We start from the raw sequence: 12055 nt of genomic DNA, 5'->3' as shown, positions 1-12055 counted from the left end.
TCACTTATCACTATATATTATCATGGAGGGCTTTTTTCTAGAAATCGGACCACCTCCTCCAGAGTTGCTGTCTTGAGTAACACCCCTTCCAAAGGGTGATGTGAAGCAATTCTGGAAGGAAATCTATCTCCTGTCCAGAAGGGAGCAGTGATACTGTTACCCTTAAACCAGAGGGGCCAGGGACCCTGTTTTATTGCTTGTCAAAAATGTGCCCTTTACAGAGCATTCAGGGTGATCTCAATGAAACTGTGACCCCACCAATAACCTAAGGAGACGTTCTAACAATTCTGGACTTACAGGAGGGCTATTTCTGTGTACCAGTCCCCCGAAACATTCATGTTATCTTTGGTTTGCAGTGGGAGAGGTTCACTTACAGTTTTCAGGCTTTACCTTTCAGCCTTACCAAGACTCTATACAAAAGTACTAGCTCCTGTTCTTGTGTAGGGATTTCCCTTCTGGGCCCACTTTGGTTCTCCCTTACTTTTGCGTTTTAGACATTTTACGCATGGCCACTGTGAGAAGTTAGCCTGGCATATGTTGTCCACTATTCTAGTGGGCACCTTGCACCAGTCTAAACGACCCTTATGGTGATGGTTGTAAAGTCAACCTTATGGACCAGCTATCCTAGTGGTAGCATGGACAAGAAGTTTTAGGCTAAAACTTCAGAGAGCATGTGAAGCCAGCTGTTTTACCATATATAATCCCTTGAATACCAAATGAAAGGACACCACACAAGGTATATATCAAATATATATGTATTTATTACTAACAACCCCTCTGCACTCTTTATGAGGTCAGAGATCGAAGTACATCACAAGTTACTCAATTAGCATACGATAAGTTACACAAATACAATTCTGTCCTAGGGGCCTCACAAACCATATACTAAGTAAGTAGTATAAGAACCACTTCAGGAATGATGAATAGGCCTGGGGCGTAGGGAATCGCTGGGGCTACACTACAGAACCAAGGGTTTGGAAGTAGGAGACCCACGGGAGACGCGTGCAGTGTGGGAACACAGACGCAAGCTACCATTGACTTACAATGGGGAACGAAGAAGTCACAAAGTTACTGATTAAGGACACTTCCGGGTGGACTACGGTGAAACTCCTTTAAACTAGGACACTTGGATAGTCAATACCCACGGGAGCATCGGAGTACTCAAGTTAACTGACCCAGGAAAGCCGGGTGCATAGGTGTCTTTTCGTGTCGGGTTTCGTTGATGCTTTCAATGGAGACCTGCAAAAGAAGTGCTGCAGACGGCCGAAGGAAGAGTGTCCGGTGGATCCAAGGGTGGATCAAGGAGCTGAAGAACCTGAAAGCACAGGGGACAGAGTCTGAGTCACTAGCCAGTAACCAGGGAAGAACCAGGATGGAACCAGGTGATGTTGAGATGCAAACAGGTGAAGAGGTGAAGCTTGTCTCTGCAGCCACGAGGACCAGGAGGCGTACAGGTCTCCTGTAGTGAAACACCACAGTCTTCAACCCAGGCATTAGAAATCGCTCTTGTTGGGCGTCGAGACGGAGTCGGTGAGCGCAGAACTTGTGTTGTTCGAGGCAGACGTTGCTCAGTGCGGTGCCAACAGGACACCGGGCCGGTCGTGAGAGTCGGTCACAGCTCCCTGCCTCTGTAGCTACTGGAACAGCAGCAATTCACAAAGGCTGGTGAAGTTCACTAGTCCTGGGACTTCGGTCAGGGGTAAACTCTCTTCCAAGCCCTTGGAGATCTTTGCACAAGTTGAAAGTAAAGTCCACAAAGTTCTTTCTCCTCTCTTTGGCAGTCAAGCAACCACTGCAGGCCAATCACCCGAGCAGCACTTCAGCTTGGGAATAGTCTCTCATCAGTTTCTTCAGGTTCCTCTCCTCAGCAGAGGTTTTGTCTTATAAGTCCAGAAGTGATCTCATTTCTTGGGATCAGGGTCCCACTATTTATACCCCAAAATCCTTTGTTCTCTGAGGGGAGAGGGGCCTGTGCCCAGTCCAAACCAGTTCTGAAGCACTTTGTTTTCCAGACTTCTCCTTTCCTTTCACAGTGCAGGGCAGGACCATCAGCCGCACCCCAGGAGGTGGAGCCAGCATTGTGGAAGGCAAGTACAGTCCTGGAGCACTTTGTTGACAGTCTTCCTGCTCTTCTTTCAGTATGCAGGGCAGAGATATCAGACGCACCACAGGGGGTGGAGCTGGCTTTGTAGAGGGAAGGCCCAGCCCTATTCAGGTTCCAGGTGCAACTCCTGCCTCCCATCTAGATGCAGATCTCTCTATTCACCACCTGGCTGCCCCAGCCTGTTTTCTGGAATCCCCCAGCCCTGTCACTCACAAACCCAGACAAAGGAATACACAACCTAGCAGAGGCAGGCTTGAAAGATTAGGCAAGCAAATACCTACTTTCTAACAGTGGTGTTTGCAAACACAGAATATTAAAATAAACTTCACTAAAAGATGTATTTTATTATTCTGAGTCCAGGCATACTAAACTCGAATTTCTACCATGTTCTCTGAGTCTGTTAGGATTATAGAATGTAATAATTCTAACAGCCCATTCTGGCCTATGGAGAACAGGTAGCCTTGCAATAGTGAAAAACGAAAAATGGCTGTAATTCACTATTAGGACTTGCCACGCACATCAGGGCTTGTCCTACCTTATACTTACAATGCACCCTGCCCGTGGGCCTACCATAGGGGTGTCTGATATGAAGACAAGGGAAGGTTCAGGGACTGGGAAGTGGGTGCACTTGCCCAGTCAGCATGACAGTACCAGACTGCACGCAGGCTCTGCAATGGCAGACCTTCCACACATTTTCAAGGCTGCTTATGTGGGTGGCACAACCAGTGCTGCAAGCCCACTAGCAGCATTTGGATTTTCAAGCCCTGGGCACACTCAGTGCACTGTACTAGGGTCTGACAAGTAAACTAAAGAGTCAATCATGGAACCACTGATTCATACATTCATTTTCAATAGCATATGCACTTTAGCACTGATCAGCAGTGGTAAAGTGCCCACAGTCATATAATAGCCAACAACAGGTCAGAAAAAATATAGGAGGAAGGCAAAAAGTTCAGGGATGACCCTGCAAAAAGGGCCAAGTCCAACAGTGCAATTATTGTAAGCTTCGAGAATGAACAAGGGATTAATGACAGCATTACTTACCAGTAATCTTCATTACCCTGAGGCATAGTAGTTCCCGTCACAGCCCAGCGCCTTCCTTCCCTTTTTGTCTTAGCACCTCCAGTTAATGATGTCAGGTTGTTGCCAGCAGGCGGTTAAGGGAGAGAGGAGGGAACGTATATGCCAGGTCTAGGGCATACAACAAGGAGAGACCATGCAATGCATCGCCTGAGTGTTTTGGAGGTGGGTAAAGAGCTCTCTCAGAGGGAGCCTCCCCTCAAGCATAGAGGACAATGACACAGTGTACTGCGGGGAGGCGCCCATTCATGACAAAGGTCAACTGATTCAAAATCAGGGTCTGCAATATAATAATTTTGCTTGCAAAGTTTTGTAAAGTGAAAAACTTTGCAACTTCAAGAATTTGCAAAGTTTATTGCAATCACTCAACTGTGATGAACATAAAAGAACCACAAAAGAAGTTTTATGCAGACAAATCATTCAATAAATTCCATTAATGCAGTTTGTTGAGTAGTGTCTTTCTATGAAGTGTGTAGTTGTGTATAATACGGACCAGTAACTTGGACTGAAGCATGTTGCGTCTGGTGCAGTGTGTTGAGTAGTGTCTTTCTATGAAGCGTGTAAGTTGTGTATGAGATGGACCCGTATCTTAGGCTCAAGCGCATTGCTTCGAGTCTTCGTCTGGTGCAGTGTGTTCAGTAGTGTCTTTCTATGAAGCGTGTAAGTTGTGTATGATATGGGCCAGTATCTTGGACTCAAGCGTCTTGCTTCGAGTCTTCGTCTGATGCAGTGTGTTGAGTAGTGTCTTTCTATGAAGCGTGTAAGTTGTGTATGATATGGGCCAGTATCTTGGACTCAAGCGTCTTGCTTCGAGTCTTCGTCTGATGCAGTGTGTTGAGTAGTGTCTTTCTATGAAGCGTGTAAGTTGTGTATGATATGGGCCAGTATCTTGGACTCAAGCGTCTTGCTTCGAGTCTTCGTCTGGTGCAGTGTGTTGAGTAGTGTTTTTCTATGACATCTGTAGTTGGGTCTGATATGGACCAGTATCTTAGGCTCAAGCGCGTTGCTTCTGGTCTTTGGCTGGTATCGCGATGGTGGTGGTGTAGCCCAAACACTTCACGTTTAGTGATCCTGTAAAGTCTACATGATGACTGGATGGCAGGAGGGGTAATGTTTGAAGGTATACCTCAGACTTAAGTCCATCTTTGATTCTGAGAGGACCATGACGTGGGTTGTCCTTCTTGTACCTGGTTTCTTGCCCTCCAAGTCCCATCACATCTATTCACATACTTTTGACCACCTCCTAAACCATCTTTGTCACCCTCTCTTGCAGCTGCCTTGTCACCCTTTTCTGTGACCCGTCGCATCGGCCACCCATACCAGAACCGGACGCCACCGAAGAGGAAAAAGCCGCGCACGTCCTTCAGTCGGGTGCAGATCTGCGAGCTGGAGAAGCGCTTCCACCGGCAGAAGTACCTGGCCTCAGCGGAGCGGGCCACCCTGGCCAAAGCCCTCAAGATGACCGATGCGCAGGTCAAGACCTGGTTCCAGAACCGCCGGACCAAGTGGAGGTAGGACCTTTGCATAGTGTAGGTCACTGCTGTGTTTTTCTTTACATGGATTCAAACAAAGTTTTTGTGAGTGCATTTCTTTGCACATTTTATTTATCCACTTTTGCGCTTGAGCAGTCAATGCTTTTAAAAACTGTATTCTTCTTTGAACGCCGAGGCTTTCCACCAGCAGTCAAGGCAGCCTGCTGTGCTCTTGCTACTAACCTTTAATACCTAGCAGAGCCCAGAAGTAGAGTTAAGGCTGGTAGAGGGCTGGTGCTTACCCCCCTGAGAAGTATTTACAGTATAGCGAGGAACTAGTGTTCAATACCCAGAAGCACAGACTTCACCCATGAGGCACTGTTGCGGGGATTCTGCACATACACAGACCTTTGCGTAGGAAAACAGAACCTCTGTGCATAGGAGTTTTACCTTCCTACGACCTCAGTACCCAAAATCCCCAAACCAACTAGTGATAGTGTCTCATTGGTTCTCCTACATAATCACGAAGCTACAAATGATTAGACAATCCAGAATACAAAACTCCCGACTCTCTCAGGAATCGTGGTAGCAAGACGTACCATTTCACTCAATCACCCGTACTTGTCCACAATAAGGATTGTCAGAGTCACTGTATAGTTCAAAATGTTTATTTTAACTATCGTGCTCTATAATGCAGTATAGGAGCCACTACCAGCAGCAAAACGCATAAACCTAATACAGTTAGTTAGGGGAGACATTTGCTGACCTGTGAGCGCGAGCTCTGTTCCTGTAAGGTCCTCTCTGCTGGGGCTGTTCTTTTCAATCATCGGACCTCGCGGTACCCGCTCCGCGGGTCCCGCTTCGCCCGTGTGCTGGGGCGCACCTCTGTTGCTTGCTGTGACAGGGAATATCTGGATTTGCGGAGAGCAGGGCTGCGAGCGCCAGGTGAGGATCAGGGACTCCATTGCCCAGGAGTCCCTGTGCTGACATCATTACCTGCACCTGGACGCTCTCCCTGCTTGCCCCGCCCCCTAAGCACCGCTGAAAGTGCCTGCCTGTTCCCTGCTTCGTGGGAGACATTTGCTGACCTGTGAGCGCGAGCTCTGTTCCTGTAAGGTCCTCTCTGCTGGGGCTGTTCTTTTCAATTATCGGACCTCGCGGTACCCGCTCCGCGGGTCCCGCTTCGCCCGTGTGCTGGGGCGCACCTCTGTTGCTTGCTGTGACAGGGAATATCTGGATTTGCGGAGAGCAGGGCTGCGAGCGCCAGGTGAGGATCAGGGACTCCATTGCCCAGGAGTCCCTGTGCTGACATCATTACCTGCACCTGGACGCTCTCCCTGCTTGCCCCGCCCCCTAAAGCACCCTCCTCCCTCATTAGAAGCAGCTCATTCCCGCGGCGCGGGAGCGCACGGGAGGGCGCCGGGAGAAGCCTGGGACAAGGGCGGGACCGTCTGTGGCCGTCAGGGGCCGAAGGAGGCCGGGCTGGGCCCACTCTCTTCCGCCTCAACCCCCCGATCCCAGCTGGACTGTGCTACAGGACTTAGCCATGCCTACAACGGCCCAAGGAGAAACTCCATCAAGGGCAGGGGGTAGTATCAATGGGACCCTGGACAATTTTTTTAAACCAGCGAAGGGGGAAGGGGGAAAAGAAAGCTCCCTAGAGAAGCGTAGGGGCGAACGCCGTCGCTCTATTGAGTCTATGAAAAATCGACCTATCAGCGAGATAATCCCCTACCCTATCTCTCAAGAGGAAAGTCCCCGTCATGGCACGCCGGACATACCAAACCAAGAGGGCGTCCCCATACTCTTACGGGATATTGTTCCTAATCCCGACACACTTCTTGAACAGTCCATGGAGGCTACCCCACCACTAATTGATAGTAATGTGACGGTTGACTTGATTACCCAAACATCTCCGGCAGCTAAAACTAAGAAAACCAAGCCTAAGCAGTCCGTTGTGGTGGAGGTACACGGCCCTCCACCCAACAAGCGTAGAAGAAAGACAAGGGGTGGGCAGGGGAAAATTAAAATTCCCCACTCAGACTTTGGGAAAAATCATAAGCCGGTGCACTCCCCTGATGGGCCCAGAGTGAATGTACAAGTAGCCGCTCCCCCCAAGGGCAACAACACAACTACTGCCGTTGTTAACAGTGACCTAGGGATTACTCCATCTAATACATCACCTCTTGCTGTATCCCTCGGGAGCATAGAATTCTTACTAAGATCACTTCTGACGCCTATTAGTGAGAGTCTAAAAAAAGTAGAGACCAGGCTCACTACCTTAGAAGCCACCCTAGTCAGTCTGAATGCTGCGACTAGCAAACAGACTAAAGCTGCTGGGCTAAATCCTCTTGCAGGGTTACTTCCCCGTTCACAAACATCCCACCCCAATGTGGGCCCCACACAGGGTACTCCCGTAGCTGCCCCCTTGCAACCACTCATGACTATTCAAGTACCACCCCCATTGAGCAGCCCTAATACTGTCCCTCTTGAGTTAGCAGCAGCAGCCCCTCATGGTCCAGCCCTTGGCACAAACCACAGAACCCAACCAAACGTTAGCACTTCCCCCCCTCCGGTAGGAAGGCCCGCTCCTAGAACCCGGAGACCGGATTTGCCCCCGGAAGCTAATAGCTTTATGGTGGTACTGGCGGGTGCCCCTTCCCTTGAAAGTGGTGAAAATGAAAATTTTCTAACACTTAAGAGGAAAGTCATCAAGTGGCTTAATTGGAACAGGCCCTTACCTCCTCATTTTAATAATGAGATCACCATGGTTAGAAGGGTACCTTGGCTGGGGAGGACGAGGAAAACAATTATGGGGGATTGTATTATGGTGTCCTTCCGCGACCCAGGCACAGTTTTACATATTTGCGCAGGGACGAATAGATCACTGGACTCCACTATACAGTCCCTGCCAGTCTCCTTCTTCTTCCCCCCCACCCGTATGCACCATGAGCCAGTACAAGGCAACTGGACAAGGGTAGAGCGGAGACCCAGATATAAGGAACATGCTGTACGTCCAGTTTATCCACTGCCGGATACACCTTTTTTCCATTATAATCGGTTTAATTGTTTGGTGGGGTTGGAAGGGGTTGATTGACTGCCTACAAACATAGCTCCGGAACCTATGACTCCGGAAAATGGCCCCAGCGTTTCTCTTGAGCCAGTTGGATCCATTGCAGACATTGCACCCGATGTACCACAACAAAGACCTAGTCCTATGGGCAACGTTTCTTCTAGACCTTTAAACACACATGGATTGTCAAAAAAATCAATCCAGGAACACCTCTAATTATAGAGATTGTTGCTGTGTCACAGTCTGTTGCCATGATAAAAAATAGCCATACTCTGATTAATATATTACACAACAACACAGGACGTACATTCACTAGAGGGACAACAAAAATTGTGAAAAAACTGGAAGTCACCTCACGGGCGCACCACCAATGGGACCCCTGGTTGGTACTCACCAGGATGGCCCTGTTCTCATCATTGGTGACTACCAGCTTAACGTAAACGTGTCCGACACCCAAAGAAACAGTGAATGGTGCAGTGTACATACAACTTATATGTGAACAGGACTAACAACATTCAACATATACCACGAACAATACTGTGCATACAAGATACAAAAAACTTTTATTCGCACTTTTCTTGTTGCAAACAGTATACACTTATACGTAAAAAAGAGAGTAGCGAATACTACCTATCGACTCGTACTCTACTTACAGCAGTAGTAGAATACGAGTCGATAGGTAGTATTCGCTACTCTCTTTTTTACGTATAAGTGTATAAGTGTATACTGTTTGCAACAAGAAAAGTGGGAATAAAAGTTTTTTGTATCTTGTATGCACAGTATTGTTTGTGGTATATGTTGAATGTTGTTAGTCCTGTTCACATATAAGTTGTATGTACACTGCACCATTCACTGTTTCTTTGGGTGTCGGACACGTTTACGTTAAGCTGGTAGTCACCAATGATGAGAACAGGGCCATCCTGGTGAGTACCAACCAGGGGTCCCATTGGTGGTGCGCCCGTGAGGTGACTTCCAGTTTTTTCACAATTTTTGTTGTCCCTCTAGTGAATGTACGTCCTGTGTTGTTGTGTAATATATTAATCAGAGTATGGCTATTTTTTATCATGGCAACAGACTGTGACACAGCAACAATCTCTATAATTAGAGGTGTTCCTGGATTGATTTTTTTGACAATCCATGTGTGTTTAAAGGTCTAGAAGAAACGTTGCCCATAGGACTAGGTCTTTGTTGTGGTACCTGAATTGAGTGGAGGGCGACCTAGCCCGGTATTTTCCCTCTTGACTCCCAATTTTTTGATCGCACCCGATGTAACAAACTTTGATCTAATTGAGCCGGCTCTATCCGATATTCCCCTCCCCGTAACTTCTAATACTGAGCACCTGAGACTTATCTGCTGGAATGTTGCTGGACTTGTCAACAAGCTGTCCACCCCTGACTGGATTACATATATTCAGACAGGGGACGTTTGCATGTTTCAGGAGACCTGGGCAAGGGAGGAACATACCCATCAGGGATACCAGTCGTTTTTTATTCCAGCCAGGTGGGAGGGCAAAGGTCGTCCTTCTGGTGGATTAACAACATGGGTGGCATCCCACCTAGGCTGTGAGGCCTCACGCTTATCGGCACCATCTGACGATATCCTTGTGGTTCTACTGTCCTGGCCAAACCAAGTAAAACTTGCCTTAATTAACATCTATTCTAGGCCAGTGGGAGTAGCCAGGGAGTCACCCACTATTGATGAGCTCGCAGCTTACTTAGCTGAAATACCGGGAGACTTACCCTATATAGTGGGGGGGGACCTAAATTCCCAATTTGAGCCACTGCCTGGCCTCTTAGAAGGCTTCCCGATGGAAGAAGAGGCCAGGTGGTCAGTACCTCTGGTAGAAGCTCCTCCCCTGAAGGCATGGACTCCCGTAGCGTTACAGATCACAGCCTTAACCCTAAAGTTTGGAATTAGAGCCTGTAATGGGCGAACCAAGTCAGATGTACCTAGTAGAACAACTTTTAACAGAGCGGGAAGAAAATCCCGCTTGGACTATGTTTTGGTACAGATAACCAACTGGCCTACCATTAGGGATTTTAGGGTTACCGAACGGCTGGAAAGCGATCACAATGCATTAGAACTGGATCTCATTCACCCTGGCTTTCAACCACCTACAAAAACGAGTGAGGGCAATTTACCTGAATTGCTACTGGCCAACAACAAAAAAAGGATCAGGTGGGAAAAAATAGTCGCAAGCCAGGAGAAACTCCCGAAGCTTTACGCTGGGCTAATCCCCATCCTAGAGAGTGTAGGAGACTTGGACATTGAGAGGGGCAACACAGAAATACTTGGTAAATTATACCAGGCCCATGAAGATCTTATAAAGGGTGTGACTCCCATCATGTTTTGTAATGCACATAATTCAAGGAGGGGGCAACAACATAAAACCATGTGGTATAACACAGCCTGTAAAAAAGTAAAACGAGAACTTCTTAGAAATATTAAGGAGGGCCCAGGTGGGGAGAAGGTAAGAGAAAGCAGACGGGCATACAAAAAATTACTCGCCCATGCTAAAACCGAATGGGAGGAGAGCCAATGGGAGGAGCTCAACAACTCCCTTGTAACGGGAGATCACAGAATGTTCTGGAGAATAGTGAATGGGGGGTCGGGGAATCTCCTTTCAGCTATTGAGCCTAACATCGCAGCGGGGGTTTGGCAGGCTCATTTTCAAACCCTTTATAGCTCGTTGGGGGGAGATAGCATGGGTGATACTTGCAGTGCCCAGGTGGCATATGAGGGGGAACCAATAACAGTGGGAGAGGTTAGGGCAGCAATAGCAGGCTTGACCTCGGGTAAGGCTCCAGGACTGGATGGCCTGCCTGGGGACCTATTCAAGCAGGAACCCGATGTTTGGGCCCCATACTTTGCCGTTTTGTTTAATGGAGTCTTAAGCGGCATGGAAGTCCCAAGTACTTGGCTGGGGGCGGAGGTGGTTCCCATATTCAAGAAGGGCTCGCCCCTGCTCCCAGCCAACTACAGACCAATTAGTCTGATTGATGTACCTCAGAAGCTCCTTGGGAGGGTACTGCTTAATCGGCTCCAGGACTGGGCAGAAGAAACGGGAGTCCTTAGTCCCTATCAGGCTGGATTCAGGAAGGGAGTATCAACGGTGGACCAGGTCTTCCGACTGAACATCATTTACTGGAGGGCAGTGGTTTACGATGGTGGCAGCTTATACACAATATTTGTGGATTTGAGAGCCGCCTTTGACCTGGTGCCCAGAGGTAAACTCTGGAGTGTCTTGTCCGAGATGGGCGTACCTGCGGACATCTTAATAATCTTACAGAGGTTACACCACAACAACTATGCCCGGGTGCGGTGTGGGAAGTCGGGGGAGCTGACGGACAGATTCCCCGTTGACAGGGGGGTTAGGCAGGGCTGTGTGCTTGCACCAACCCTGTTCTGCCTCTTTGTCAACTGGGTAATCGCCCACCTGAACGGTACTGAACACACTGACGCTCCAAAATTGAACGGCAGCAGGGTGCCTGCAATCATGTTTGCAGATGACACCCTGCTGCTGTCCAAAACCCCAATGGGGATCCAGCGGATTCTTGATTCCTTTGTGGCCTTTTGCATGGATAGGGGCCTAGAAATTAATGCCGGAAAAACAAAATTTATGGTCCTGAATCCAAGTAAAAAATTGCGCCCGAATCCACTACTGGGAGAGTCACGGTTGGAGAGAGTCTCCACCTTCGATTACTTAGGTGTAACCCTGAATGAGACCATGTCGTGGGGGGCACACCGGACCAAGGCCAACCTTAAATTAGTACAGACCACTGGGGGCATCGCGCGGATGCTGAAAAACTCGACTCATCGGCCGCTGGGACCGCTCATCCAGATCTACAAGGCACAGGCCAGGGGTGCCACAATGTACGGGGCGGAACTGTGGGGACATACACCAACTCGCAGTCTGTCGGTAACTGAGAACAATTTTATCAGACAGATAACTGCACTCCCGCCAAGCACCCCGCTCCTTCCCCTGAGGTTAGATCTGGGATTGAGACCAATAGCCGATGAAATAGGACTCAGACCCATAGTCTTCTGGCGAAGACTGTGGAGCAGTGAAGCACTCTCTGCCTATAGGGCTGAATTAAGGGAGCTGTTATCCCACCCGAAAGCGTTACAGATCCCCTGGCTAAAACATATTCAGAATCTATGTATGGTACTGGGGTTTCCTGAGCTTTGGTCTGATCCTGCTGATGTCTCACTAAATATCTCACGTAGAAATTTGGTTAATGCCTATCACGCTCAGAAACTATCCACTGCCATGGAAAACCAGCGAGAGGGATCACGGACATCTGTATTTATGCTAGGTAAAGATA

General features: G+C 48.4%; 1 protein-coding gene across 1 annotated transcript in view; it reads left to right on the top strand.

Annotated features, from left to right (window-relative positions):
• The window catches only part of LOC144821911 (T-cell leukemia homeobox protein 2-like), a 291144-nt gene that overhangs the window by 226926 nt on the left and 52163 nt on the right, over window positions 1-12055 (top strand). Inside the window, exon 2 of the mRNA XM_078679059.1 lies at window positions 4458-4695. Within this exon, the coding sequence (XP_078535185.1) occupies window positions 4458-4695 (238 nt within the window). The remainder of the gene's footprint in view (window positions 1-4457; window positions 4696-12055) is intronic.

This window comes from Lissotriton helveticus, chromosome 2_2 (assembly GCF_964261635.1).
Source record: "Lissotriton helveticus chromosome 2_2, aLisHel1.1, whole genome shotgun sequence".
In the NCBI taxonomy this organism is placed as follows: Eukaryota; Metazoa; Chordata; class Amphibia; order Caudata; family Salamandridae; genus Lissotriton; species Lissotriton helveticus.
This window is presented reverse-complemented; position numbering and strand designations above follow the sequence as displayed.